Genomic DNA, 26,743 nt, shown 5'->3' with positions numbered 1-26,743 from the left:
GGCAGCAGGGTTTCAAGGCTGGTGTTGCTGAGGGGCCAGGCTCACGGCAATGTTCTAGGTACTTGGCTTCAAGCAATTCTTTCCTGGCTAATGTGTTCTATGTGGGCTGCTACTGGGCCCACTCCAAGACATTACTTAATCCCATCTGCGAAAGAATTACATAGAGTGCATGTTCCACTGTGGTTAATCTACAGAGGTTTTTGTTTTTGGGTTTTTTTTTTGGGGGGAGAAAAATGCATCTTAGGTCAGCATTAAATAAACACATTACTCATTAAGCATTCAAAAACCTCCAGCAGTGAGATCACTAAAGGAATATTACTTGAAACAGAAATATATAATAATATAATATATATGTGTGTGTGTGTGTGTGTATATTTAATATATAGCTCAGCCTGGCTTAAATGCCTGATCCTCCTGCCTCTACCTCCCACATGCTGGGGTCACAGGCATATCCTACCACACCTAGCTGGAAACAGTATTTCCTTTTAAGCAGTATTTAAAGAATGGGAGACTACTTTCAAATACTTTCCCACAATGTCTCACATTTTAATTTGTAATGTAAGTCTAGCCCTGTGCTATCTACTGGCCAACTACACGCCCAGAGAGACGGAGCTCAAAGCAGGTACCCCGTGTCAAGTGTGGGACCGTGGGTGTATTGGGGGTACCTTAACTAATATGTTGGCTTATCAGTTCTCTATCTGCTCTGAATAAAGGAACTCACTCGAAACACCTGGAGCTGGGCATGAGGCTTCATGCTTGCAACCCTGATAGTCAGGAGGCTGAGGCAGACAGGTCAGGAATATGGGGTCAGCCTGGGCTGTACACCAAGACCCTGTCTTTAAACAAAAACAGACAAAAACCCTAAAACTGAACTTCAAGGGGAAGTACTATACAACTGTGAAAAAGGAGAGCACTGGCCTCCAAGCTGCTGAGAAAGCCACACAAACCAGAGTTGGGTGTGACCGCAGTAGACCTGAAGTCACCCGCAACAGCTTCTGTGAAGCCAAGGAACTCACACTCTACTGTTGAGCAATGTGACAGGGGAAGAGAAGGTAGGACAGGAAAAGTAGGCAGAACATTTGCTGAAGCTGGAGAGAAGATCCACATGATGGATGGTGGGAGGGACCCTGCAGAGGCAATGGCTGTGGATGCTGAGGCTGTCCCAATTAGTTGGCTGGACCCAGTGCAGAAGCACTATAGAGTTGGTACAAGAGCAATTACAACAAAAAGGCAGAAGACGTGGGCAGTGAGAATAAGCTTAGTCCTCGCGTGCTGAAGCACAGCGCCCGGGTCAAAGCCGTCTTCCCAGACGCTGCTCTCTTCAGGGGTCAAACCATGAACTGTGACTTAACCATGTGAGGTACCACCCTGTCCAAGCAGAGGCTCAGATGCTGGCCAAGGCAGAGCATCCTTCCTCCTGGCTTACAGCCCTGCAAGTGAGGAGAGGCTCCAAGGGCAGCCATGATTAAAGACGCAATGCCAAGATTTCTTTCTGCACTGAGCTCCTCTGAGCTGCAGGAGAAGCTTCTGTGGCCAACGCTGCCGCTGGCCTGAAGATGTCAAACCATAAACACCATAAACACGCTCTACTGCACTACAGTGACAGCGGTGGGTGAGGGGCGTTGGGGCGGCTGCTGTTTGACATGGGACAACTTTTGGTTGTTCAAGCAGATATGAACATCAAATCCAATCTTCATGAAAACACTATCAATCCCACGTGGATGGCAAAAGAAAAGAAAAAATAAATAAAAAACCAGAAGATTCATGTGGTCACCTTGGGGGACCCATTTAGTGAGGTTGACACAACGGTTGCAGGTCTGGTCCATGTTGTTCTTGGAGACTGTCTTGGCCACGGTTAACTGAGGACAAGTGATACCACACCAAAGAGGCTGTCTGCGGCCATCCACAGCACATCACATGTTTGCAATTCCATGTTTTATTCCGGGACCCCAGGTGCATGGCACTACTAAAACACCAGGTCTGCCTAAGTATACTTACTCTTGCAACAAGGCTTGCGGGGGGGACACTGGGTTCATTAAAGGGGGTGACATTTCTTCAGGGTAATAGTCAGTCCTCTGTGGTTCAATTCCAGGCTCTATTTTAATTTTTTTCTGTAATAAGGGCTTCTCATATGATTCAATTACAGGTACTAAAAAATAAAAAAAATAGAAAAATCATTCTACACACAATGTATCAGTTTCAGCTTGCGAAAGCTCACCTCACGGCTTTTGGGGACTAGATTTTTATATGTGTATTTCTTCATCTCTGGCAAGGTTACCAGCAGGACTTAATCTGTGAGAGATCCTCGCTTCTTTTGAAGCAGGCAGAGGACCCTGCAGCTCAAGATGACTCTCCACCACAAAACCTGGCTAACCCCATAGTCCCCTCCCTAAGGTTGACAAACAGGTAGCTTTTAAGAGCCATTAGCAGCGTGATCAGAAAGTACTTAAATCTCTTTTGTGCCCAGGACTGTATTGGTACTCAGTAAATCAAAGTATAAAATACACTGTGAAAGTAACTAATTGTTGGATGCTCTCCCAATTTCATCACTTCAAAACAAAAACAGAACAATTTGCCCCAGGATATCCTTTTGAGGATATAATAGCTCTGCCCGGTGTCCTCACCAGACTACTAAGCAGGTGCCGGGTGTAGGGGCATGGCAGAATTTACCTGGCATGCCGCTGTTTGAATTGTCCATCTCTTCCGACAAGGAAACCATGAGAGGCTGCTGCAGGTGGCTGGTATACATAAAAGGAACGGGCTGGACCACGACGGGCTGAATGACGGGGAGGATGCCTGGGCTCCGGATTCCGTGTCTGGACAGCGCGGCTGCCATCACAGGCGGCATAGACAGGGGTACTCCAAAGGGCTGCACGCCAGGAGAAGGGGGCGAGTACTTCTTAATGGGCGGACTGGAGGAGGGCATGCTGAGGCCAGGTGACGCTCTCCGGTGGGACGGGAACTTCAGAGAGGAAGGAGAACCGCCCGCAGCAGGCGGGGAGCCCCGCTTGTTCACCGTGAGGTCCACCGGCTCCACCTGTATCCCGTGAGTGAGGCCTTCTGGGGTCTGGAAGAACTTATCAGGCAACGGTGTGGAGTAAATGACCCCATATTTGTTGGGCTTCATCGATTCTATGTAATTCGACGGGAAGGACTATGAGAAACAATAAAAAGAAATAGAGACGTTTAAGGAGACATACTTTAGATCCGGAGGTGTGTGATCCCCAAAAAGCTATGGGAGAGATGGGTTTAGCAATTGCTAGAAAGTAAGGTTTGCTGGGCCCCCAAAAAAACCTGAAGATTAAATTCATGATTTTTATATTCAGTGAGAAGGCTGATGGCTGGCAGGCTCCTAAAGCTGCCTGCATCATGAAGGACTTGAGGCCTTCAGGAGGAGCCAGCACTGAAGGCCACCAAGCAGGCCAAACTATAAAACCTGAGCTGGGTTGGTTTTTGAGACAGAGTCTCACTGTGTAGCTCTGGCTGACCAGGAACTCCCCTCCCTTCTCAGCACTGGGATTAAGGTGTGGCCCACCACACCCAGCACACTCCTCCTCCTGAGCTTCTCTGGCTTTGACTGGGATTACTCTTGGGCTCACACTCTTTCTTCTCTGGGTCAGACGGGCTCAGTCTCTGGACAGCTATGAACTACAACTGTTTTTCCTTGTAGAAGTGACTCTCTGGACCTTGTACCAGCAAAGCACCCAGGAATAGGAGACCGGACCATGAGACTTGCAGCGATGGGGAGATCCTTGTTGTGGGGCACTGAGGAGCCCTTTTCCGGGGTGCTATGGTGGTAATACAAGATAACCTATGTAATCCTCTCAACTTCACTCATGACACACTGGGTTGTCCCAGGAGAGCCTTCCAGCCCTTTATGCAGGAGACGCACTCCAAGGCTGTAAGACTCCAAACTCTCAGATCACAGTGCAGCCAAGGATGGCTAGGCACACTGTTGGGTATACTGACTGAGTGTCTAGGGGAGCAGCAGCCTAAGATGGCAAAGACTGTCACCTTTCTAGCCAAGTCTTAAGTGACAGAGATAAAGAGTAAAAAGATGAGCTGAATGCTAAAAAAAAAAAAAAAAAAAAAAAAAAGACTCCCAATACGGTGCAGAAATATGCAAAGCACTAAAACCAGAAAGTACAAGACACAAGGATTCTGGCATCAGCTCTCAGCAGGGGTGGAAGGGTGAATAATGACCATCCCAAGACCTCATCTCTTCTCTCTTCTTAATTAATTAGAGACAGGATCTAACTCTATAGCACAGGCTGTATTTGAACTTGTAGCAATCCTCCTGCCTCTGCCTCCAAGTGGTGATCTGTACCAGCACCACGCAGCTCTACCTTTCTTTTGAACTAGCCACATCCACCCAAGTATATATATAACAAGGCAGAAGATCCAGTTTATACAGCAACATCAGCATTAAGCCGATTTAAATTTAATTAAAATAGGGGTTATTAAGAGAGCAAGGCTCACAGACACTGTACAAAGAGGATCTCGATAATTAACTCCAGGGAGAAGCTTTCTGTGTTTTATTTCTCCAAAGGGCACAGCTCTGGTGGGAGGCAAGACTCCATGAAACAGATGGGACAGAGGGCAGCAGCACGCGATGCGGCACCTTCCTCATCTCAGCCCTGTTCCTCCAAGACTTCCCACTGACCTAGATTTTAAGGCCCACAGATCCTGGCAGCTGAACAGCAAGCAGAGTGAGGACACCCTGCCACTGCTGCCGCCGCTGGGTTTTTCTCTCCGTGGCACGGACCTCAGAGACGTGGGAATTCAGACACGTGCCAATTTGGTAATATCCTCAGGGTTCTCCTACACTGTTTAACCTACACTGTGCATCTTCTATATACACTTAGTGCAAATGGATGCCCCTCTCCTCTAGACTGCCTTCAAGTCTCCATCAAAGACCCAGGCTAGGTGTAGGGCGTACTCTGGGACAGGCACCCAGCCCCAGGTCCATAATTAACTCTTTCCAGTTCAACTGCCTCACAAAAGGGCAACGAAATATAGCCCTTCCTTGGCTCACCCGCAAGTCTGAGAATCTTCTCTAAACCAGGTTTAAGTATTTGGGTGGAGCACGAAGCCTACAGAGGTCTGGCACCCGTCTGGCAGGCACGGTGTAAAATGTGACGCACATCAGTTGTGACCTGTGATGAAAATTCCACTGGGATAATGCCAATACTTTTGATTCCTGAAGACATGGGGATTGGGCGGGGGAGGGGAGCTCGGACACTCCTCCAAAGGTCTCAGTATTTATAAAGTTGAGACTTAACAGTTTCATATTTTATTAGGTACAGTTTTGATGAGTTCTCTTCACAAGACAGTAAGTGGGTGGGACAACTGACAGGAACAGGAAGTCTCTGCTGATGAACAGGAAAACAAGGTGCATCTGTGACAGGCCACTTAAGCGCTCTCAGACCACAGGTGGGGCTGTGTGCACAGGAAGGCGGAAGGCGTGGCACGTTCATAAACACTCGCTCTGGGCTCCGCAAATGCTCTGAGGCAAACAGAAGGCTTTCTGTCCACCTGGCCCAGGAAAACCACCAAGGGTTCTGTTGGGACAGAGCAGGGAAATGACTGATTTTAAGTACTTCTCAAAGGACAAGGAGTCTGCTGGCTGACAAGGTTCACCAGAAGAAAAAGAAGAGAAAAAAGGGAATTTAGAGAAAGATTAAAAAGTATTTTTTGTTTTTTTCCTTCAATTTGTTTTCTTTCTGATTGCCCGTATCAGAAGGAACCCTCCCTAGTTTTCAATCTTTGTCCTAAGATCTTTCAATCATGTGCACAGACTTTAACACTGTTTATATTTCAGTAAAAGTAAATGGTTTTTTTAAACCATGACAAAAAATACCAAATAATGCGATTGCTTTGGGTAGGATTTTTTAATTTTATTTTAAAGATAAAGGACCGACAACAGGCACGTGGACACACACAACGGCCTTGCTGTGTGTGTGTGTGTGTGTGTGTGTGAGTGTGTGTGTGTGTGTTGGGATTAAAAAAAAATCAAAACAAAACAACCATTCTTGAGGCTGGAGAGATGACTGAGTGTTAAGAGCACTGGTTGGTCTTGCAGAGGACCCAGGTTTGGTTCCCAGCCCCCACGCGGCAGCTAGCCACTGTCTGGGGCTCCAGTCCGAGGGGATCCAATGCCCTTGCCTGGCCTCCTCAGGCGCCGCATGTGTTGCCGCATATACACGCATGCACGCAATCCTGGCACACAGAAGGCTGAAGCAGGAGGACTGCCGTGAGTTAAGGGCAGTATGGGATACACAGCAAGGCTCTCTCTCCAATGAAACAAAAAACAAACTTACAAATGTCCTATGCTGCTGTTAGCACGTGCGTTCTGACTCCTCCAGTCCTTTCTATCAGGGTGAGGGAAACGACATTTGAAGAGCTGACAGCACAAACAGAGGAGGTCTTTTTACTTCCTTCACAGTGAGGACTAAAGCTAACTTCTGGAACTAGAGTGAAATGCTGTGTCATGTGACCACCAGCACACAAAGGAGAATTTATTACAAAAATACTCTTACATATTTCAACTTTATGTGTGTGCTGTTTTTGTTTGGTTTTATTGGTCAACTTGACACATGACTAGGGCACTGGGAAGAGGGATTCTACTGAGCAACAGTCGAGTCTCTTAGACCAGCCTGTAGGCTAGTGTCTGGGGGCATTTTCTTGACTAAAGATTGCTATGAGAGGAATCGCCCGAGGGCCAGTGGTTCTGGGCTTAGCTCTTGAGCAAGCCAGTGAGCAGAGCCCCTCTAAGGTCTCTGCCTCAGTCTCCTGCCCCGGTTTACTGCAACTGGATTCACGAGCCGTACTTTCGTGCCTGACTAAGAACACTGGGTGTACATCAGTCAAATGTATCATTGGTGGCCACACGGCATTTAAAAAAATCCAGATCTTTTAATTTTTCTATTCCCAGAAGATGATCAGGTAACAGCTGAGAAAGAGGGCTGAAGGAGTGCCCAGCAACCTTCCTCCCGCCGCACGCACGCAACTCTTTAATACAGTTCTTCATGCTGTGGCGACCCCCAACCATAAAATCATTTTGTTGCTACTTCCTAACGTTAATTTTTCACTCTTATGTAATGTATGTAATTATAATGTAGATATCTGATATACAGGATATCTGATACTTAACCCCACAAAGGGGGTTGAGACCCAGAGGTTGAGAATCACTGCCTAAGAAGAAAATTCTATTAAAAAAACAAAAAATATATATAATTTTAATTGTTTGATTATTACACTCAGGCACATGATAACGGCATTATCTAGCTACTGTGCTAGAATGTAACTATTATTTCCTTAAAGATGCTGTCATTGACGTTTTGTTGCAGATGATAGTAAACACATCATCGGCTTAGGAATCTCCATGGGAACTGGGTTCCAAGCACCTTGGAGTGACCCTGTCTGAGTCTTGTATAAGTCTTTCTGGCAGGAACTTCCACAGCCAGTGCATAAGGATGATCTAATTTTGCAAGCGTGTCATTCCCAACCTTCAGATACACATCCAGGCCAAGATTTTTTCCCTCTTGTGAATATTTTCCGACCCCATGGAAGAAAAGATCTGGGCGGGCTGGGAGCGCTGCGTTGTTAGTCAGTGTCTACTGACTACACCAGACCACATCCTCATGTCCATGCCGCTCCTGCTCTAAAAAGTTGGGCACCTCCTTGCCACCTGTGTCTCATCTCCGTGGTCCTAGGACCTACAGAAACACCTGGACCGAGTCTTAGTCCCCTGGTGTGTGTGTGAGTAGCGCTATGGCCTGGCTCACAAGAGGGGCTGACTGAGCGCTAAGGTTTAGAAAGAGGCATAGATGTAATTCCCACCCAGCCACACACTCTTCCAAGTGAAATACAATCTGGTCTCCCTGCCAAGTCCCCTCTCTGGCTGGCTTCTCCTCAAGCCATCCCTCCTGGAGCCGCAGCCCCACATGGCTTCTGTCAACGCTTTCTGTCTTCCTCCTTTTGTGCTCAATGCGTTTTACACATACATTTGTGAACTGACTTTCACTGTGAACAGATCGGCCTACGGTTGACCCTGTCTAGGGGTGTGGGGATAGTGACACCTCGTTTACTACTGGGGGCTTTGAGAAACACCACCTGTCAAGCAGGAAGCACTTTAGGAAACAAACACAGAGCACGATGTTATCAGTTAAGAGTTGATCCGTTTGGGGCAGCTTACCACCGAGACAGGGTCCATGGCCTCCTGCTTGACAGGGACTGGATCAAACATGAGCATCCTTTCAGCCACGCCTTCTAGGGTGTTCTGATGTCTGGCCTAGAAAACAAAACGGCATGTCTGGTCTTAATGCCAAGGGCCCATAAACTAAGAAAAAGAAAAGGCCCCTTTACCTCTGAGCTCCACAGTCTATCTCCTCTCTCATTTCCCATACCTACTATGAAGAAGATGCCCTATTACATAATTAAAACCAGGCCTCCCGGGCAGGACTAACTGAAAGTGGCATTTCTAATACAGCTACACAAACCCTGACATTTCTGGAACAATATGCACAGCCTCTTCTGCCAGGAAACCTCGCATGGCAAGGCTGGGCAGCTCGGCAGAAGGTCCGCCCCATCCCCATGCTCGTCGGAAGAAGACAGTGAGGAAGAAACCCAGAAGCAACCACCATCAATGCTGCTTTTAACCCTCCAAGCCGTGTTTAAGTGGGTATGCAGCGCACACAGTGTGCAGTACCTTTACGGTCACTTAATTCTTTACTGATGGACTGACTCAAAGCAGCAAACCACGCTGCTCTGTGACAAGATCAGTTTAAATTGTCACCTTTGGCTGGGTGTGATGGTGCACCCATGGCCTTTTACACCAGCAGAGGCAGGTGGGTCTGTGTGAGTTTGAGGCCAGCCTTGGCTACAAAGTAAGTTGAGGACAGCCATAGCTACACAGAGAAACCAAGTCTCAAAACAAAACAAGACGAGACAAAACACATCACCTTTCATTAGAAACAAGGGCTAATGAGAGAGCTCAGCAGGCAAACATGTCTGCCGGTAAGCCTGACTACTACAGTTACCACACAGAGAATGGGCAAGCATGCACGCACACACACACACACACACACACACACACACACACACACACACACTCACACTCTGTCTTCTGGATATGGTTCCCACGTTAGCCCGCTGTCACTCTAGTGAAGGCGACACCGACCTTGAGCTCCTCCTCTGCCCTATAATTGCAATTCTGCTGCACAGAGCCACTGGCCGGCTGCTACAGGCTTCACGCAACTGCAGAGCCTTCCTATCCCAACTTGGTGTACAAGCTTAGCCCCTTGACTCAAGGCAAGGCCTTTACAGGTCCTCCTGGTTCCAGTGGCTAAATGAGCCAGTTTCTCCTGAGAAAGTGGAACTTCCACAAGTGTGAGGCTAGCCTGGGCTACACAGGCAAGACCCTGTCTCAGAAAACCAAAGCCCCGTAGAGGCTGCAGAGATGGCTCAGTGGTTAATTATACGTTATTGCTCTTACATCAGAGTGGCTCACAATTGCCTGTAACCTCAGCCCTAGGGGACCCATGGGCTCCATCAGCACCTTCTCCCGGCCTCCACGCGCACTTGCAGTCACCTGTCCCGGCCTCCACGGGCACTTGCAGTCACCTGCACGTGGACACGTCATTTCAAATAAAAATAAAATCGTTAAGAGAAGGTCCAGGTTCTAGACTCTTCGCATCTGCTACCTCAGTATGGAGAATGCGGTGCCCACGTCGCCTATCCATACCTGTGTTCTAGCAGTTAAGACATACGCATACATAAGCCCGAATGTGGTGCCAGGTGGCTCTTGTCCTTCAGCATGTCATTGGAACCTCTTTTAATTTTCATGGCAACATGTAAATTCTACCCACCAACACAAGGCCCTGACTTCACAACTAATTGTCCTAGACCCTAGGATGTATAATAATCTGCAAATACAATGTGACACCAGGCTGCTCAACTCCATGGTGCCATTACCCTCTTAGGTATCCTCGCAAAAGACAAAATGACAGCAAACAAACAAACAAACAAACAAACGAAAACTGGGTGATCTTATTAGGAAGAAAGAAAACCTGTTGTGTTTTGGCATCTAAGAACTGGTCCTAATTGAGCAACTACACACACAGGTAGGGCTCTAAGACCTGTCTGTGCCCCACCCTTAGAGAAGAAAGGTGTATCTCCAGTATCTTTAGAGACCTTAAAGCTAGCAAACAGGTGTTCTTCTCCCACTGATAAGGTCAGACAGTTTAGCAGCTTCCTAACAACACCTCAGATCTATCCCATAAGATGCTTATCTTGCCTCTCACACCCCCAGGTGTGGAAGGAAGGAGCCCAGAGGCTTTGAGGCCTCGAAGGTCTAACCCAGCCTCGAGGAGGCGATGCTTCTCACAGGAAGGACGCAGACCACACTCCTTTCTCAAGTTACGAGATCATCTTCCCTCTCAATTACTCATCTCCACAGATGTGCAGTTTTTGGATTTGTAGTACGTACTCTACTCACACCTGACTACATTTATTGGTTTCAAACCCCAGAGCAATATGTAAAGCAAGATGAATGATGCCCGGAGCCTCCCAACTGTTAGTAAGAGCTTCAAGGGGAAGCCAGGTGAGGCTGTGTATGCTTAGATCTCGGCACTCAGGATAAAGCTGATGCCGATGCAAGAGGATGCCTCAAGTTCAAGGCCGTCCTAGGCTCACCAAGAGTTGGGAGCAGCAGCTTTGCATGCCTGTGTGATGATGGTTAAGTTGTTCATTATAGTTAAACGTTTAACAGGGAAAGACAAAGAAAGGTCGGGAAGAAAACGGAGCACACCAACACACATCGGATTGCCTGTGCAAAAACAACAGCAGCAATTCTTCTGTACCAACTACCCTGGCCATTGCTTTGGGCTTTATGGTTTCTGGTGAGGAACCAGGGAAGAGGGGTACAACTCTTGGCAGAATAGCTGGCCTAGCACCACAAGGCCCTGCCTGGGTTCAATCCCTCCTACTTGAATTAAAGTTAATATTTAAATCAGGATAGAATGAGAAGAGAACTACCACTGTGCCTTCCACGTAACTAACACGTAAGCTAAGACCTGTAAGAACTGGGATCTTTAAACTTGGTTTGCAGTCGCTGTTATCCAGGGACAGTGCTCTGCAGTTATCGTTATCCTTTTTTTAAAGCTCGTTTTTCTTCTTTTAAAACAGAGTCTCACTATATAGCCTCGGCTGACCTAGAGCTCTACCTGCCTTCCAAGTGTTGGATTGCCAGGTGCATACTACCACATCTCCTTCATTTTTCAAAAGGGATTCTGAAACCAAAGACGCAAGTCTTTTACTTACCACCCTAGCAGCAATTCTAAAGAGAACCAGTAGGTGGCGCACGAAAACAGGCTTTGGAGCCTTAAGACGCTGGCAGAAGATTGGCGTTGTACGCCAGCCTTGGGGTCTTTAAAACCTTGTGGGTTTTAACCAAGCTGAGGAATCTTACTAACCACTTTATGTAGGCATTGCAGAAATGAGAAAGCCTCGAATGTGGTTGTTTCTTTACATCTTAGTTCTGTTTAGCTAAACACTCTCAATCTGAATTAGGCAATGCCAGGGGGAAAAAAAAACGGCACGGGGGGGCAAAACTTGTTTTGTTTTGTTTTTTTTTTTTTTTTTTTTTAGAAGTTACTGAGGTGCTTTAAAAAACCAACAATATAGGAAAAACCAGTTTTCCCCCAAATAATTTCCCATAATGGGGACAACTGGGTTATTTTGTGGGGAAGGGCTAGTCAAACCGAATTTTCATTGAAAAGTGATGTGCCTTCGGGAGCCCTCCCCTCTTCTACTTTTGACTGCAGATTATCAAACCAAGGGTCAGGTTTCTGTCAGCATGTAACTGTAGAAGTATATATTAGAAGCCTGGAGAATCATTTAGGCGACTTCTAGAAATGATACAGCTCTTACAGTCTGTGAGGCTCCCGGTACAACTACTTCCTAAGGGAGGCAATGAATGGAGGTGGAGGCTAACTAGAGCCAAGAGTTCTGTTTGCTGAGGACAAAGCAAGACTTGCCTGACATTCCCTCTCCTCTCTTCAGGCCTGACCCTAAGGCTTGCCCCAATTACCTGCTCCCTTCAAAGGGGAACCTCAGCCAGGTGTCCAGAGAACAGACTACTTAGACAACCCAACAAGCAACAATCGCCAGCACCTTCTTCACGCTCCCAAGCGAATTTTCAAAAGAGGAAGTAAGTATGTTGCTAGTCCCCACCCTCACTCTCCAAAGGAACTGACAGGGTAAAGATCTGAGCTCGCTGTGGATCTTGGCCAGGAGGGCAAGCGCCGTCCCTGGAGCTGAACTTCCTTTGTCGAGAACCCTTTCTTTACATTTCCTTAGCAAACTTTCTGAGCGCTCCCTGTGACCGGTACTACAGGAAGTACCATGCAATGGCCTGACCAGAAACGCAGAGGGGCAGGCACCCTAAGCCAGGCTTGCTTAGCGGGGCTGGCACCTACCTTGGAAGGGTGCCCACTTTTCACACCACCCAAGGACTCACCCACCTCACTCTTCCACTGTTGACCTGAACAGAATTCCACCGGATATTTCCGAATCTGTGCCTCTCATCAATTATTTCTGCATTAACGTGTTTTGTAAAAGGGAGAGGTTCATTGCTTGGCTTCAGATGGGATGCAATGACCCAGGGAGCCGGCGATCCGCCCTCCCCTCTCCGTGAACAAGCCACCCAATTTTACTTTTCTGCCTCCACCCATCGGCTCCACCCCATGGAGAGTTGCCAGGGCGAGTCCAACTTGTCCAAACAGGACATAGCTTCAGATAAGATTCTGCCCACACCCAGTACTTCGGAAAGACCAAGTGAAGCAATTGATTTTACATGTAAATAAGGACAGGTGGAGAGGCAGGGACGGGGCAGACTCTCTCCAGCTTTCCAACCCCCCCCCCCCAAACCCTCCCCCGAGAGCGCCGGTAGGGCTGCGGAGACCCAAATGTATATTACTCTCCAGGCCGGCTCTGACGTTCAAGGGCACCTGGTTGGTACTTGGGTTACACATTTGTTTTTCCTCCTTTATGCTCGCTGACAATTCTGTGTTTCAGTTTTAAGGGCAAGCCACCCAAGATCAATTGAAAAATACCCACAATGTCTTAGTCCTGCTGTGTACACAGCTCCAAAGGCCTCGCCTAAGCCCTCCCGGTTCTCCTCGGTGAGGCCTTACATAATCAAATCCAGAAAGGCTGCGTGAGGCCACGGGGCCTCTCATCTGCCTGGCTCACTAGGTGCCCTCCCTATCACTGGAGACCCACCTCACTCCACCCTGCTGGGCCTCCACCCATGGGGCCCCACCCTGCAGGGAGTGGGAAGGCTGGGAGGGACCCGACTGGCTCCAAGCTGAAGCCAGTTCCTGGAAATTCCACCCTGAACCAAGGATGGCTGGAACCTTAAAAATAACCAGAAAGAACTGTCAGGGTGGTGTAGTTCCCAGTGCATGAAGTCTCTCTAAACTTTACCTCAGAGGACTGCACCTTCCATACAAAACTGTGCGGGGGGGGGGGGGGGGGAGGTGCCCTCCCCTTCCAGAGTAAACACAAACCAGAAAGCACTTGCAACCTTGGCTGGGCAACATGGCTCCAGTCCAGCCCAAGCCTCCTCCTCCTCCCTCCAGTCCCTGTTCTAAGAGGTTGCCCCTCCTTAACTCCCATTTGCCTTATTTTCTCGTCTTTCACCATGGAAACCTAAGGTCATCTGTGAAGTCTGCCCCACCCCTTTTCTCTCCATTTCCACCACAGCCTCTGGGACCAGATCCTCAGGTCTCCCGCTGAAGGGGATGGGGGGTGGGGTGCGGGGGAGGGGGGAGTGGGGGAGAAGTAACGCAGGCCAACCCCTTTGCCAGCAGTCCCTTCCTCATCTGGTCCCTCCTCCAAGGGAGCCTGGGACTGCCAGCGTAGGGTGGTTAGCTGCTTGTGCCAGTCACCAGCTTCCTAAACAGCCCAGGCTCCCCAAGGGGCCCTGACTCCCCCTCCCCAGCGCCAAGCTTTTGTTCGTTTCTGGCCCCGATGCTGGGCAACAGTGTGGTATGCCCCCTCCCCTTCCGGCTTATCTAAATCCTCCTAATTCTTCAAAGACCTGCTCAAGGCTCTCCCCACCCTACAGTGGCCAGCAGACTGCTCCCCACTCCATCCAGGTTGGCCTCTTACCTCGACAAGCTAGAAGGATGTGTCTTCTACCCCTACCAATAGGGTCCAGGCAGGTCCCTTCCCTGACACCTTATAGAAGGCTCAGAAGGGATACTGAAAACAAAGTAGTTTCTGTGCTAGGCCCAGGGGAAGTAACAACAAGACAAGCAACCCCTCCCCACCAATAATAATAATTAATTACAAGTGACCAAGCCTTGAGAAGGACTTCTGCAGCTGAAATGTTCCTCAACAGGTTCCAAGGAGGAGGAAGGGCCCAGCCCTATAGGAAATTAGTGATCAAAACTTCCTTTTAAAAGTTACTGCCCCAACCTTAGCCTGGCCTAGATAGGAGTCTTTCCCACCATCATCCTAAAACAACTTTTCCCCCCTTACCCACTCATGGAGGTCTTTTAAATAAGCCCAGTAGCAAGGGCTTTGAAGCTCTACAAGAGAATGGTAAGCGGGTAGGGGACAGAGAGAATGAATGGTAAGAGGGTAGGGGACAGGAGCCAGCTGTGGTTGATAGTTTTTCTTGTTTTCTATCGATGGTACTTCTGCCTGGTGAGGGGGCACGTGCTGGTATTCCCTGTTCCTAGGAGGGATAAGCAGGACTGCTACAACTCCGTTACTACCCTGGGCTACACGGAGAGACCCTGCCTCAAAACCAACAGAGATTGGACTTTTGTTGACCAATGCAAACAAGGGCCACAGGATGTGTCCCGCAGGCCGGTCACCACCACCTTCATGACGAATGTCCTGTTCTCTAGTCATCTGTGTCATTTTGTGCCTTGAGTGGGAACTGCCTTGTCATTTCACAACGTAAACACTCGGAGGGCGGGGCCTAACAACCTGCCAAGTTCACACAGGGGGAGAGCCAGGATTCGAACCCAAGTTCACCGTCTGGCTTGTCTGGCTTCCAGGCTGAGGACTTGGCACACCACTCAACTCAGAGAGGGGATGACACTCTATGTGGGTCTTCTTTGAAAAGAGGTCCTTTTGGGGAAACGGAGCTTGGTGATAAACTTACAGTAGCCAACAGGGATGATTTTTAACCTGCCCCTTTTTTCCAAGCCTATCTGGACACAAGATCAAAAGCTACATTCTAACAGCTCCCAATTAGGTTATTATTCTTGGTAGCCAATGCACCTGCAATTGGTCCATAAAACCGCTGAGAAAAATTGGCAGCTTTTACCCAAGTAAATACGGAAATCCTCACAGTTTAACTGTACAAAGGCGGAGGGGTCAGGTCTTCGTCCCCATTTTAGAAATGAGGAAATGGAGGGACTTGGTCCACACGTGGAGCTGCAGCCAAGATCCAGAGTGTGCCTGCTGGCAGACCAGAGCTTTGCTGTGCTGCACACCCTGGGTGGAGGGAGCCACTCTTGGGTGGAATCACCTCACCCTGGGGTCATTCCCCAACCCAAAGGGTGTGGTGTGCACACTGGTCCAGGGTTAGCAGTAAGCAGCGCCACGGGGAGGTTCCAAGAGCAATTAGGATTTCAAAATGCCTTTCCAGGTTAGATCGCTCACTTCTGCTCCTCTCCATCCTGTGGCATAACTCAGAATGACTGCACCCAACGTGAGATTACTACTAATGACTAGATGCTCAATAAATACCTGAGAGATGAACAAACGTATGGATGTCAAACTACACTTCTCGTGTTAGGATAAACATGAAGGGTGAGGGCATGGGATGAGCACGGGTCCGAAGCCAGCGAAGCCAGCATATCTAAAACACAAAATGTGAACCCTTGAAGGGGTACGGGAAGACTAAAGTACCACTAATCAAAGTATTCAGGAGTACGGAGCCTCGAAGGTCCTGGGGTATAAAGTACAAGCATAGGTAAAGAGTGGATGGCAGAGATTAGACTCCAACAGTAAGCAGTTCTTGGAAAGAATGGCAGAGGCCACGGAGACAAACCCAGGCTGCTCTCCAGGGTAGAGGCTGACTTCAACCATCTCCATTCCCTCTATCCTGTCCGGATTGGGCTAAACTCCATGGATGACGCTTGACTCCAGCTCCGAGCCGTCTCTTGCATGAGCTCTAAACTTTCAAAGTCCGGCAACTAGCCTACGTCCCAGACTAGGCTGAGTTGCTTCTCCTGAGGGTGAAAGCTAGACCCGGGGGCTTGACCTGAGTGCGCAGGCGCAGACGTCCAGGAACCTGCTGCTTGTCAGTGGTTGCTCCATCTTCGCGCCCCCCCCCCCCCCCGTTAACAATTAGCTGGGGAAATGATAATGTATTCAGCTTGCCAACCCAATGGAAATGAGTTTCAAAAACCTCAAGGAACCAGTTTTTCCAAAGAACTTTACTGAAAACACGCGGAACGAGGCACAGAGCACTTTCGTTAATTAGTGCACTGAAGACGGTCATTCCGTGTGCACACAATTGAGAAGCACATACACTTTTTCTCTTTTTGCTTTAGAAGAAAACATCCCTAGTCCTGATTCACAAAATATCTACAGTGCCGTGTTTCCCTACTAACTTTCAAGGAAGGAGTGTTTGGGGTAGGGTGGGGGGAGCAGGGCTACCTCCTTTAGACAATACTCTCCCTTATCAGGGCAGACTGTGTCTGGTTTCCTGTCTCCGAGCTCTGGCATGACTGTCTAAGATGAGAAGCAGGCTCTGAACAGCCGGAGCCTGAAATGGGAACACTGTAGACCATCCTGCTCACTCCGAGGAGGCACTGGTGAGAAAATACCTCTCAGCAAACCAGGTGGTAATTGCTCTAAGATTCTAGGGATTTCTCTCCCCATAACAGATAGGATCAATGCTAACTAGCCGCTTCAGAAACAAGCACAATTTGTGTGTGGTGTGTGTATGTGAGATATATACATATATATTCGCAAGTGGGTGTAAAACCAGCATTTGGAAATAGGTGAGAACCCAGAGACAATGAAGTTAAATTAGGCATGCTGAGTTATATGAAGAGACGAAACTATTGTTCCCATGCCTTGTGGATATAGCAACTACTATATACAACGTCCCTAACAATTTAGTACAGCATTTAAAAGCTTGCAACACTCCTGATAGAGTAGACTAGACTCTAATCAAACCTATTAGCCACCTCCCTGTCCCCACCCAAGCAGAAGGGACGATCGGAGTAAACCAACCTCATCAAGACTGCCTACTCAATCTAGTTGGTTGTTACTAACTCTGTATTTCAATTTAAATCATTTATGAACTTCAGCTCAAAGGTCTCTGGTTCTCAGTACAGCTTAATATTTCAAGTTCCTTTGTTCTAAGGCAGAAAGAAAAAAAGAAAAAAACAAAACAAAAAAAAACCCCAGAAACCAAATCAAACCACTACTGGGGACTTCTAAGACTCTTGTAATTTTTCAAGGAAAGTATCATTAGCCTACTGTTTGACTCTAGTAACTTTCATAGATGAGGCTGTTGGAATCTTTACTTCACTTCAATCATGTTATATCTTCCTTTTGTAACTCTTAGCAGGACGAGATATTTGAAGCAACTAGCTATTCTCAAGACTGGTGGCTCAGGGCTGGTTTGCGTCCAGTCATCTCTTAAATAAGTCCATCTCAAACTGTAGACCATTCCTTTAGGTCTTAAAGAAAATCCCCAAGTAAGTTTGAAAAAGACACATAAAAGTCCCCACCCCCAACTCTTTCTTTTAAAGAAAAAGTTTCTCAAGAGCAGGGAGAGAGAGAAACTTACTAAACAGTTTATCCAGACTGTGGAGGCCACGAGCTAAAGATTGAAAAACTGATTATTATGAGAAAGATACGCATCTCTCTGTTTTCAAAACAAGATTACAATTTTCCACACCATCATTCAAGAAAACCAATCAGCACCTACCTCTCCTTTTCCTTAAGATTTTTATTCTTAACATGGGCTAGAAATCACCTCTAGGATATAGTAGTCTTTGCCCTTAAAAAATATTCTGCTGGTTTAATCTTTATCCCTAAAAGAAATAACCCTGGATTTTTTTTTTTCTTGATACATGTCATGGTTTGCTTGAATAATTTTTTCTAGAGATTTCTCCTTCAAAACAAGCAAGACTCTGCAACTCAAGCCCAGGTGGCTAAGCTATTTAAATTTTCCATCCCCTGGGTCTACCTGGGGCAGCCCAGAGTGAAAATGAGCAAGGGTGGGCCAGAGCTTTCGCATAATGCCAGATCTTTAACTCCAAGGTGTTAATCCTGATCTAAACTTGACAGCTCCAGGGCAGTGTGCCTATCTCCCGACAATGGCTGTATCCACCTTCACAGGAAAACTGCAAAAACACCTTCCTTTAGATTTGTCCATATGCCCACAAAATCCCTAACATCCCATCAGCGGGATAACTTTTAAAAGGTAAAAAGTATCGATTTGCCCCTTTAACAGTGGGGCAAAGGGTGTGTGTTAAAAGGTTAACTGACTTCTCAATTATGACATAACACAGGCATCTTGAGCAATCACAGTGTAGAGACATGATAGCTCCCTGGGTGGGGATACAAAGTTTAGGGGCAGGGACCATGGCCTGGTTTAGGCTACTGATCGACCAGAAAACAGCCTGAAACAGGAAAGAGCACACATATGCCACTTGGAATGTATGACGCAAACCCCAGCCTTGAAACAAAGAACAGGAAACAGCCCGGCCGGCAGTGCTGGAGAGAGAGCACAGAGAAACATTTAGCCAGCCCTCCCTGACCCTATATTCATGAGCAGCTGGAGTTTTTTAAGACAACAACAGGGGGGTGGAGGTGTTTGTTCTATGGGTGTGAATAATAACACCAGCTTTATACAAGGGGACCTGCCCTATTTACAAACAGGAGCTGGGGCATACACTAAACATCCCAAGCACACATGCGATTTTATCATCTCCAAGCTGCAGAGACCTTCCGAGTTACCTAGTGCCAGCCTCCTTCCTGATTTCTTTTGTCCCTTTCAGCCAGGTCCCAAGGGCTAACAGCCCTGACTAAATTCTACGATGGAAAATGATCAGATCTAGCCCAGATCTAGCCATCATGCATATTGAGGAAGATCTAGAGAAGGCACTGCTGTAAAAATCCAGGTTACAACTGGGTTATCCCACAGAACCAAAGCTGGACCTAGTTCAAGCTTCCTTTGGTCACAGCTAGACAGAAGACAGACTTGGCCTCTTTAGCCACTTGAAAATCTCGTTTTTTTTTTTTTTCAAATGTAGTCAAGGACATAGCTACTCACTGGTTCTCCACATAAAGCTACTGAAAGTCACCCTTTTGGGAATGTGATTTTTACTGCAATTCGTAAACTCCAGCACCAGTTTTACCAGATAATCTAACAATGACTCTTTTCCCTGAGATATTCAAAGGCAGCAGGGTCCATTTAAAGTCCCACCCACAGTAGTTTTTTCTTTACATGTTGTTAGCCAAGATGATTTAACTCAACTCAGGTTTCCATTATCAGGGACTTACGGATTGGTCTGTAGACAAAACTACAGGTTAACAAGAAAAAAAAGGGGGGGAGGGGGGAAAGGCATCGCTGTACCCATAGCAACAAGATTGCATTTTAATATAGAAACTTTGCAGCAGAGAGACAATAGCTCCCTCCACAGCTATGTAGTTTTGTATTGGGAAGGGTTTGCAACCCAAGCAGCTACTGTCACTCCTACACTTTGATACTCTCCTTAATTTCAGCCAAATGGTCACTACAGAGCACCTCCACAGGACTTGGCTAGCGGCGACGGTCTGCAGCAAACCTCAATGATGAGAAAACTGATTTTTCTCTAGGGAGTATAAATTAATCAAACATCTTCTTTCAGGTTTCTCTAAACAGCCTAAGGTAAACACGCACGTTTAAGCCACGGAATAACTCAGGGGGCTCTTTCTTCATAAACCCTAACTTACAAAATTATTAAGATGTTTGTTACATTCCTGGGATGAGGCAAGTTATCATGCAAGCAGAATTTCTTATAAAAAGTGTTCCTCAAATTTATGCATAAAGTTCTCATTTATCTTAACTGGCCCACGTTCACTCAATTTTGCTTAGTGACAAGATATCAAATCCAAATGAATTCAGAATACCAATTCATACTTCCCCCCCAACACCACTCTTGAGAATAAAGTATCTCCAACAATATTAGAGGAAAAAAAATATAAGTTCTTAGAACCAAATCTCATGACTCCGTGTAAAATAAAATCTCAATGACTCTGTGTAAAGTGTTTATTTTGAAGAATACAAGGTAAACATTATCCAGTGTCCATTTAACCTGAATTATTCAAAGGCTCATTCATATTCAATTAGTATTATTGTAAAATACTACTATTGTAAGTACTGCAGTAAAAATTTACAGAAGTGTTTCTGTTATCCGCCAAAGACATGGATATGACAATTCCAACTCTTATTTGCCACCTCCAAGCTATCCAAAGGTTCTGGTCCACACCACTGTCCTGTGGTCCCTACAGGGCTCCGGTTCCCTAACACCGAAGGCGCTCTGCACTGCTAGCCACGCTGCAATCCTTTGCTTCAGGCACTGCGGCAGGTTCTCTCCAAGTCCCCAAAGGCAGTCTCTCCAAACCTCGGTGGTTCTTTTCCTCCCCCCTGCCTTCCCCCACAAGCCAAATGACCCAGCAGTTAGCGCGCTCCGGGTACGGAAAAGGGGATGCTTCTTCAGTCCCAATCGCCCCCAAGTTTCTCGCCAGGGGCGCTGGAGGCTGGGCTCCAAGTTTGCTGGGCGGCAGCTGGGGGGCGCGGGCGGGGGGCGGGAGCCCCGAGTCCAGGCGGGAGGGGGAGGAGCAGGCGCGCGGCCTCGCCGCTACCTGGCTCCTTCCAACGCGGCCGCTCGCGGGGTGCGCCGGGGGCTCCGATGGGAACCGAGCGCGGGGGACCCGGGACCACACAGGTGAGCCCCGCCCGCGGGCTCCCAATCCACCGAGTTCCCCTATCCCACGATCCCGCCCGCCATCCCCTCCCCCTCGCTCCTCCACCCCAGCTCCGAAGCACTTTCCCAAGCCCGAAGGAGCCCTCGCTGCACCCCGAACCCGTTCTCCGCGTCCTGCTTTCTCCGAAGGGAAAAAAAAAAGGAGAGAAAGAGAGAGAAGCAAGCAGATGCGGCGCAAAGCGGGGCGCAGGACGGCAAGGTGAGGGCGCGGGGACTTACTCTGCCAAGCGCGGTGCCGAGCGCAGCGGCCAAGAAACCCAGGCCCGGCTCCCCGGCGCCCGGAACCCCGCGGGCCGGCAGGTCAAGCGCTTCGGGCCGGACGGCGTCCGGGATAGGGACCGCGACCGCACGGACGCGCGGGTGGGGTTGGCTCGGGTGGCGCTCGCACTGCGCTCCGGCCGCGGCTCCGCGCGGCTCGGCTCCCCGCTCCCCTCTGGCTCCTTGGCACCAACTCTGGGCAGTCACATGACGCCGGCGCCGCTCGCTCTGCGAGCCTCCCCGGGGCTGGCGGGGTAAGTAGAGGCTGGGAGCCGGGGTGGGAGGGTCAGGGAGGGGCAGCGGGAGCCGCCACAGCCGCCCGGGCTGGGAGGGGTCCCCACCCACTTGGGTGGAGGCAGCCGCCGGAGGGGTCGGCGAGTCACTGGCAAACACGCACCCCGCCCTGCCCTTCCCCGCCCCCGCCTCCCGCGCCGCCCCCGCCCGCGCCCCGCCCAGTCACCCGGGGCCAGCCTGACAGACACTCATTATTCCCCGGAGCCGGGCGCCGCCCCGCCGGCTCGACCTGTCCCGGGAGGCGCGGCGCGGCCTCGGGGCTGGGCGTGAGCGGCCCCCGCCCGGCTCTCCACCCTGGGCCTCCACCCCGCCTGAGCGCTCCGCCCGGCGCCCTGAGCCCGCGGCCCCGCCCTAGCTGTCCTGGCCTCCTCGCTGCGGCCCGAGCCCCGGGGGGAAGGAAGGGCGGCGTTGGCCCGCTCCGGGCGTCACACGCTCTACGGCCCCTAGCGCCGCTTCCAAAACACACAGCCCGGGTTCGCAGGCGAGCCGAGGAGTGGGGGAGCGAGGCCGTCAATCACTCGCTCCCGCGGGAAGGGCCGCCCCTCCCGGGCAGAGGGCGGTGGAGCGGGTGTTGCGGCCCAGGATGCCCTGTCCCTACGTCGGGGAGCGCGGTGCTCCAGGAGCGATCGCTGCCTTGTGCACAGGGGTCGCGCTGCAGCCTGCGCGCTGGCGCTGTTCGGAGACTTCGGGTCGCCCCTGTTCTTTCGCCTACCCTGCAGGGGCCGCTTCCAGCCTGGAGGGACTTTTCTTGGAAAGGTGGAGACCCCCGGAGGAGTGCGACTCCCCAAGGGCCCGATGCTCTGGAGCGAAAAGGCGTTCGCTGGTCAGCCTTGCTGCCAGAAAATTTAGCAAACTTCGGGCAGATCCTCCCACCTGGGGCGAGAGCTCTGGCTGGCCTGGGGCTCAGCCCCGGGACCTTTCCTTTCACACTTTAAGAGCCTCAAGGCACTTTTTCCGTGGAAACCAGGCCAGCGCGAGGACAACTTCGCTGAGCTTGGTGCTAGGCTAGAGTCGGAGGCTTTTGAGTTTCCTTTTAAAACAGTATTAATGTAATAAGGAACGCAATAAAAAGAACAAAGGACAAATTGGTTCAATTGTTTTAGTTCTGTGTAATGTTTTAAAACAACCCGGCTTCAGTCTATGGCTTGTTATTACTTCAAGATGTTTTAAAGGCCCTGTAAGTTCACCATTCTCACTTCACTTTGATGCTTCAGCCAGGCATGGTACTACTTAAAACGTAGTGATACATAGATTCCCCACTCCTTGTTGTAACTACAAGGTACAATTAAACTAGAACCCAGTAACCTCCAACACTGAAATTGTCTGTCCTGAGGAGACCCAGAACCCACTAGTTCACATTCCAGTATAATGTCCTGTTTAAAATGTAAGTGGTGAGGGTCTTGGGTGGTTTATTTCCAAATAAAATAGTCAAAGAAAAAGTTGGGTTTTTGTTTGTGTGTGTGATTTGTAAATTGCTGCTCCTAGGTGACCAATCATTAGCAATATATTTGAATGGCTAGGATTTAAATGAGAGATAGAAAGAAAAAAAAAGATAAAGTAGATCAGATGGCTTGAAAAGTGGCCCAAGATAAGAAGGGTGGGGATGGGGGTGGGGGTTAACACCTTAGTGAGCACTGATTTGGGTGCCTCTAGGGAAAAAGATCTAATCAAAGCCTGAGTGCTTGTAGTGCTGAGTAGCTCAGCAAGAGACACAGAAACTCTTCCAGGTGGGCAAGTCGGAACTGCCTGAAGTCATCCCTGACCCTTGCCCCTCCCTAGCAGATCGCCAAACTGTCTCCCATCATTACTTACTCCTTGGCCACTACCCTGGTACACCCTGTTGCAACAGTGTCTCCCATTTGTAGCATGATTAAAGGTGTGGGAAGAGAGTGGAAGCAATGGAGTAAGAATGTCCTTTCTAAATAAAGTACAGATCTAAATGTGTCAGTTTCTTGGGTGACTCAGTTTGGGTTCGACCTTTCTATCTGTACCGAAGGGTATCTGTCTTAGTTACTTTTCTATTGCTCTGCTGAATGCCATGATCAAGCTACCTTCGAGAAGGAAGGGTTCATTTGGGGTTTGTGGTTTCATCCTCATCACCATCACCGTGGGAAAGTGTGGCCCCAGGTAGGTATGGCAGCAGGACCTGCTGAGAGCTTACATTCTGAACTGGAGAAGCATAGCACTAACTGGGGATGGGGTGGGGTGGCCTTTTGATATCTCAAGCCACTCCCCAGCAACCCCCTTCCTCCAGCAAGGCATCTCCCAAACCTCCGGAAACAGGGCTACCAACAGGAAACCAAGTATTCAGGTGCCCAAGAAGATCTCATTCAGACCAGCACGTTCTGCTCACTGGCATCTCTAGTCTGACCATACAGTAATGCAAAACACATTTAGTCCAGCTTCAAACGTCCTCATAGTCTTTCAGTCCCAACCCTGATTTCTAAGTCCAAAGTCTCTTCCAAGGCTCAAGACAATCTCTTAGTTATAACTTTCTATAAAATTTAAAAGCAAGTGACATGCTTCTAATGTACAGTGGCACAGAATATACACAACCATTTCAAAAGGGAGGGATGGAGGTATAGAGAGCAAATACTGGAGCAAAGCAACTCTGAACCGCAGCAGGGAAAAACTCCAAAGTTCTCTATCTCTTTGTCTGATGCCAAATGTCTCTAACATTCCAGCTCTGCTGCCGGTAACACACTCGTCTCTCTTGGGTCCATTCCACGCCTTATGGGCAGCTCTCCTTGGTAGATATCTCACTGATATGGCATCTCTAACAGCTTGGGCCTCACTTCCACAGCTTCACACAAGTAACTTTCGTGTCCCCGGAGAAGAGATTTCTCTGCCAAAGACCTGGCCTCGGTGGCACTCTGAAACCGTGGAGACTGGACAGTCCCTTTATTTATATAGCCTTCATGACTAAAGTCAGTATCGCATGGACGACACTGCCCAGTTTGGCTGCCAGTTTGGGATGGACCCTGTTCCCCTTGAATGCATTTGCTGTAGCTTTTGTGTTTGTTCCTTCCTAGGAGAAGATAATTCTTTGGAAGCTTAGCTGGGTGGGGTCTTGCCCTTGGAGCGCTCTCACCTTTCTTCCAATGCAGCTCAGACCCATCCTTTGTCTCCTTATCTCTTTCTTCACTAGGCTTGTCAGCAGCACTAAGGCTCACAGTGCTCTTTTTCCTCTTCAAACTGTCCGTCCTGTATTTCTTCGTATGCTACTTGCTCTTTTTACTGTAGACCTATATAACCATGCAACAGTCATTATTAGGCTGTCTTGAAATGTCCTCCAAAGGAATCAGGTCACCAATTTTGAACTTCACCTCAGGCAAATTCTTAGGACAAAGGCAGAGGCAGATACCACTTTTGCTAAAGTTTCACAAGAGCTGCCCAGTTGCTGTTAAAGTCCTTGCTTCCTCTGAAGCCTTTTGAGCTGCTCCTCCAAAGTTCCCAAGGCTATCAGCACTGTCTTCCAAGGCCATCCCACTAAATCCTGCTTTAAAAATTCAACTGTGTTCTAGTCGAAAGGTCCAAAGTCTTCTACTTTCCCCCAAACCCCACTCCTGGTTAGTCTGTCACAGTAATACCCCACTCCTGGTACAAACTCCAGTCGTAGTTCATTTTCTGTTGCCATGACTAAAACATCATAACCATTACAACATAGAAAAGGAAGAGTTTCTTTTGGGCTCATGGTTCAAGAAGGATGAGAGTCCATCACTATAATGGTATGGAAGCTTGGCAGCAGACAGGCATTGCCACAAAGAACAGCTGAAAGCTCACATCTCAAATGGCAGGCAGCAGAGGGATATGTTACAGGATATCTAAACCTGTTTCTAGTTAGGGTGTGGCTCAGCTCTTAGCACATACCTTCCATGCCTCTGGCTGGAATATAGGCACATCCTTAGTACCCACCTTTGATCCCAAACAATGAAGGTAAAGTTAGTTGGTAGAAGGAAGCACCCATGTTTGAAATTGATCTCTAATTGAGTGGCAGAAAACGTGACAAGTCAGAGAAAGATTTGACAGAATGCTATGCCCAACTCTTGCAAGAAGAAAGAGAAAAGGAAAGTTACTGAAGGGAGAGACAGACAGCACAGGAGGAAGAGAGTCCAGTACAAGGTACAGAAGAGTTCATGGAGAGCAGTGCAGCAGAGTTGAGAGGGACAGCAGAGCAGAGAGAGGGAGAAAGAAAGAGGCAGTGTTAGTGGGAGAGTTTTACAGAGACAGATGGAAGAGATGACAAGCTAGACACCGGTAAAGACAGAAGTAGCAAGAGAATGAGAAGGAAGATTAGAAAAGATTGCTAGAGTTATTTTAGGGCCACGCAGAGCAATTCAGAGGCTGAGAGAAAAGCCAGATTGGACCAGTCAGCTGGGAAAAGAGTTTGAGCCAGAACGGCTGAGTTGAACCAGCCAACCAGAGATCAGAAAGGACAAGAAAGGGTGAGCTTATTCAGCAGCAAGGCTCAGAGGCTGGAGACATCCTAGGCCTAGATTAGAGAGAGGCTAGACACTTCCAGGACTAGGGCTACCTTAGCAGATGGAGGCCATAAACCTCTGAGACGACAATTACAACAGAAGAATAAAAGATATTTTACAGAGATACCTAAGGTACTACCCCTAGTGAATACTTCCCCCAGCAAGGCCACACATCCTAAGCCTCTCCAAACACTCACCAACATGTGATGGATAAAGTATTCAAATGCCCCCAAATCTGGGAGACATCTCCTTTAAATGATCACAGTTCTCTACCTCTCATTTAACCCCTTTACCTGTCTTCCCACCCTGTGCCTCTTTCTCCCACCCACCCTGCTCAACTGGCCTTTTCACGTGTTTGTTTCTCTAGTTCAGTGGTTCTCAACCTGTGGGTCATGACCCCTTGGGGGGGGAGTGACCCTTTCACGGGGGTCACATATCACATGAGCTGCATATCAGATATTTACATTACGATTCATAATAACAACTTTACAGCTAACCACACAACAAAATCTATACCAGGCTGTTTTGAGACTTCCCCTTTTAAAGCAATTAATCTAAATCTCTTCACCTTAGCCTCGGGCAGAATCCTCAGACAATGGCAAAGAGCAGCCACATTCTTCACCAAAATACCACAAAAAAAATCTCTAAGCAACACACTGAAATTCTCCTCCACCGAAACCTCTTGGGTCAGGT

General features: G+C 48.5%; 2 protein-coding genes and 1 long non-coding RNA gene across 5 annotated transcripts in view; 1 reads left to right on the top strand and 2 right to left on the bottom strand.

The window, feature by feature from the left end:
* Positions 1 to 21,507, bottom strand: part of Klf3 (Kruppel-like factor 3 (basic)) — a 29,381-nt gene extending 7,874 nt beyond the window's left edge. For 2 of the 3 annotated variants that reach the window (NR_165035.1, NM_008453.6), the window contains exons 1-4: positions 21,237 to 21,507; positions 8,198 to 8,293; positions 2,671 to 3,154; positions 1,999 to 2,149 (exon numbers count right to left, since the gene is read on the bottom strand). Coding sequence is in view for 2 of the 3 variants with exons in the window: in NM_008453.6 (NP_032479.1) it covers positions 1,999 to 2,149; positions 2,671 to 3,154; positions 8,198 to 8,254 (692 nt within the window). In the remaining variant the exon portion in view is untranslated. Of the gene's footprint in view, positions 1 to 1,998; positions 2,150 to 2,670; positions 3,155 to 8,197; positions 8,294 to 12,524; positions 12,706 to 21,236 lie in introns of those variants that run through there. The other variant, XM_006503751.4, reaches the window with a different exon arrangement.
* Positions 5,278 to 8,190, bottom strand: Gm31684. The gene is made up of 2 exons (XR_376977.2): positions 6,321 to 8,190; positions 5,278 to 5,561 (listed from the first exon to the last, which is right to left on the bottom strand). It is a non-coding gene; the product is annotated as a predicted gene, 31684 (long non-coding RNA).
* On the top strand, positions 15,848 to 22,658 carry Gm38457 (predicted gene, 38457). Its single transcript, XM_006504241.4, has 2 exons — positions 15,848 to 20,978; positions 21,069 to 22,658. Exons 1-2 carry the CDS (start codon positions 20,739 to 20,741, stop codon positions 21,531 to 21,533), a joined length of 705 nt encoding a protein of 234 aa, XP_006504304.1. The 5' UTR covers positions 15,848 to 20,738; the 3' UTR covers positions 21,534 to 22,658.
* Positions 22,659 to 26,743: the final 4,085 nt, after the last annotated feature.

This window comes from Mus musculus, chromosome 5 (assembly GCF_000001635.26).
Source record: "Mus musculus strain C57BL/6J chromosome 5, GRCm38.p6 C57BL/6J".
Lineage (NCBI taxonomy): Eukaryota > Metazoa > Chordata > Mammalia > Rodentia > Muridae > Mus > Mus musculus.
The sequence above is the reverse complement of the archived record's forward strand: the minus strand, read 5'-3'. Positions and strand labels throughout refer to the sequence as shown.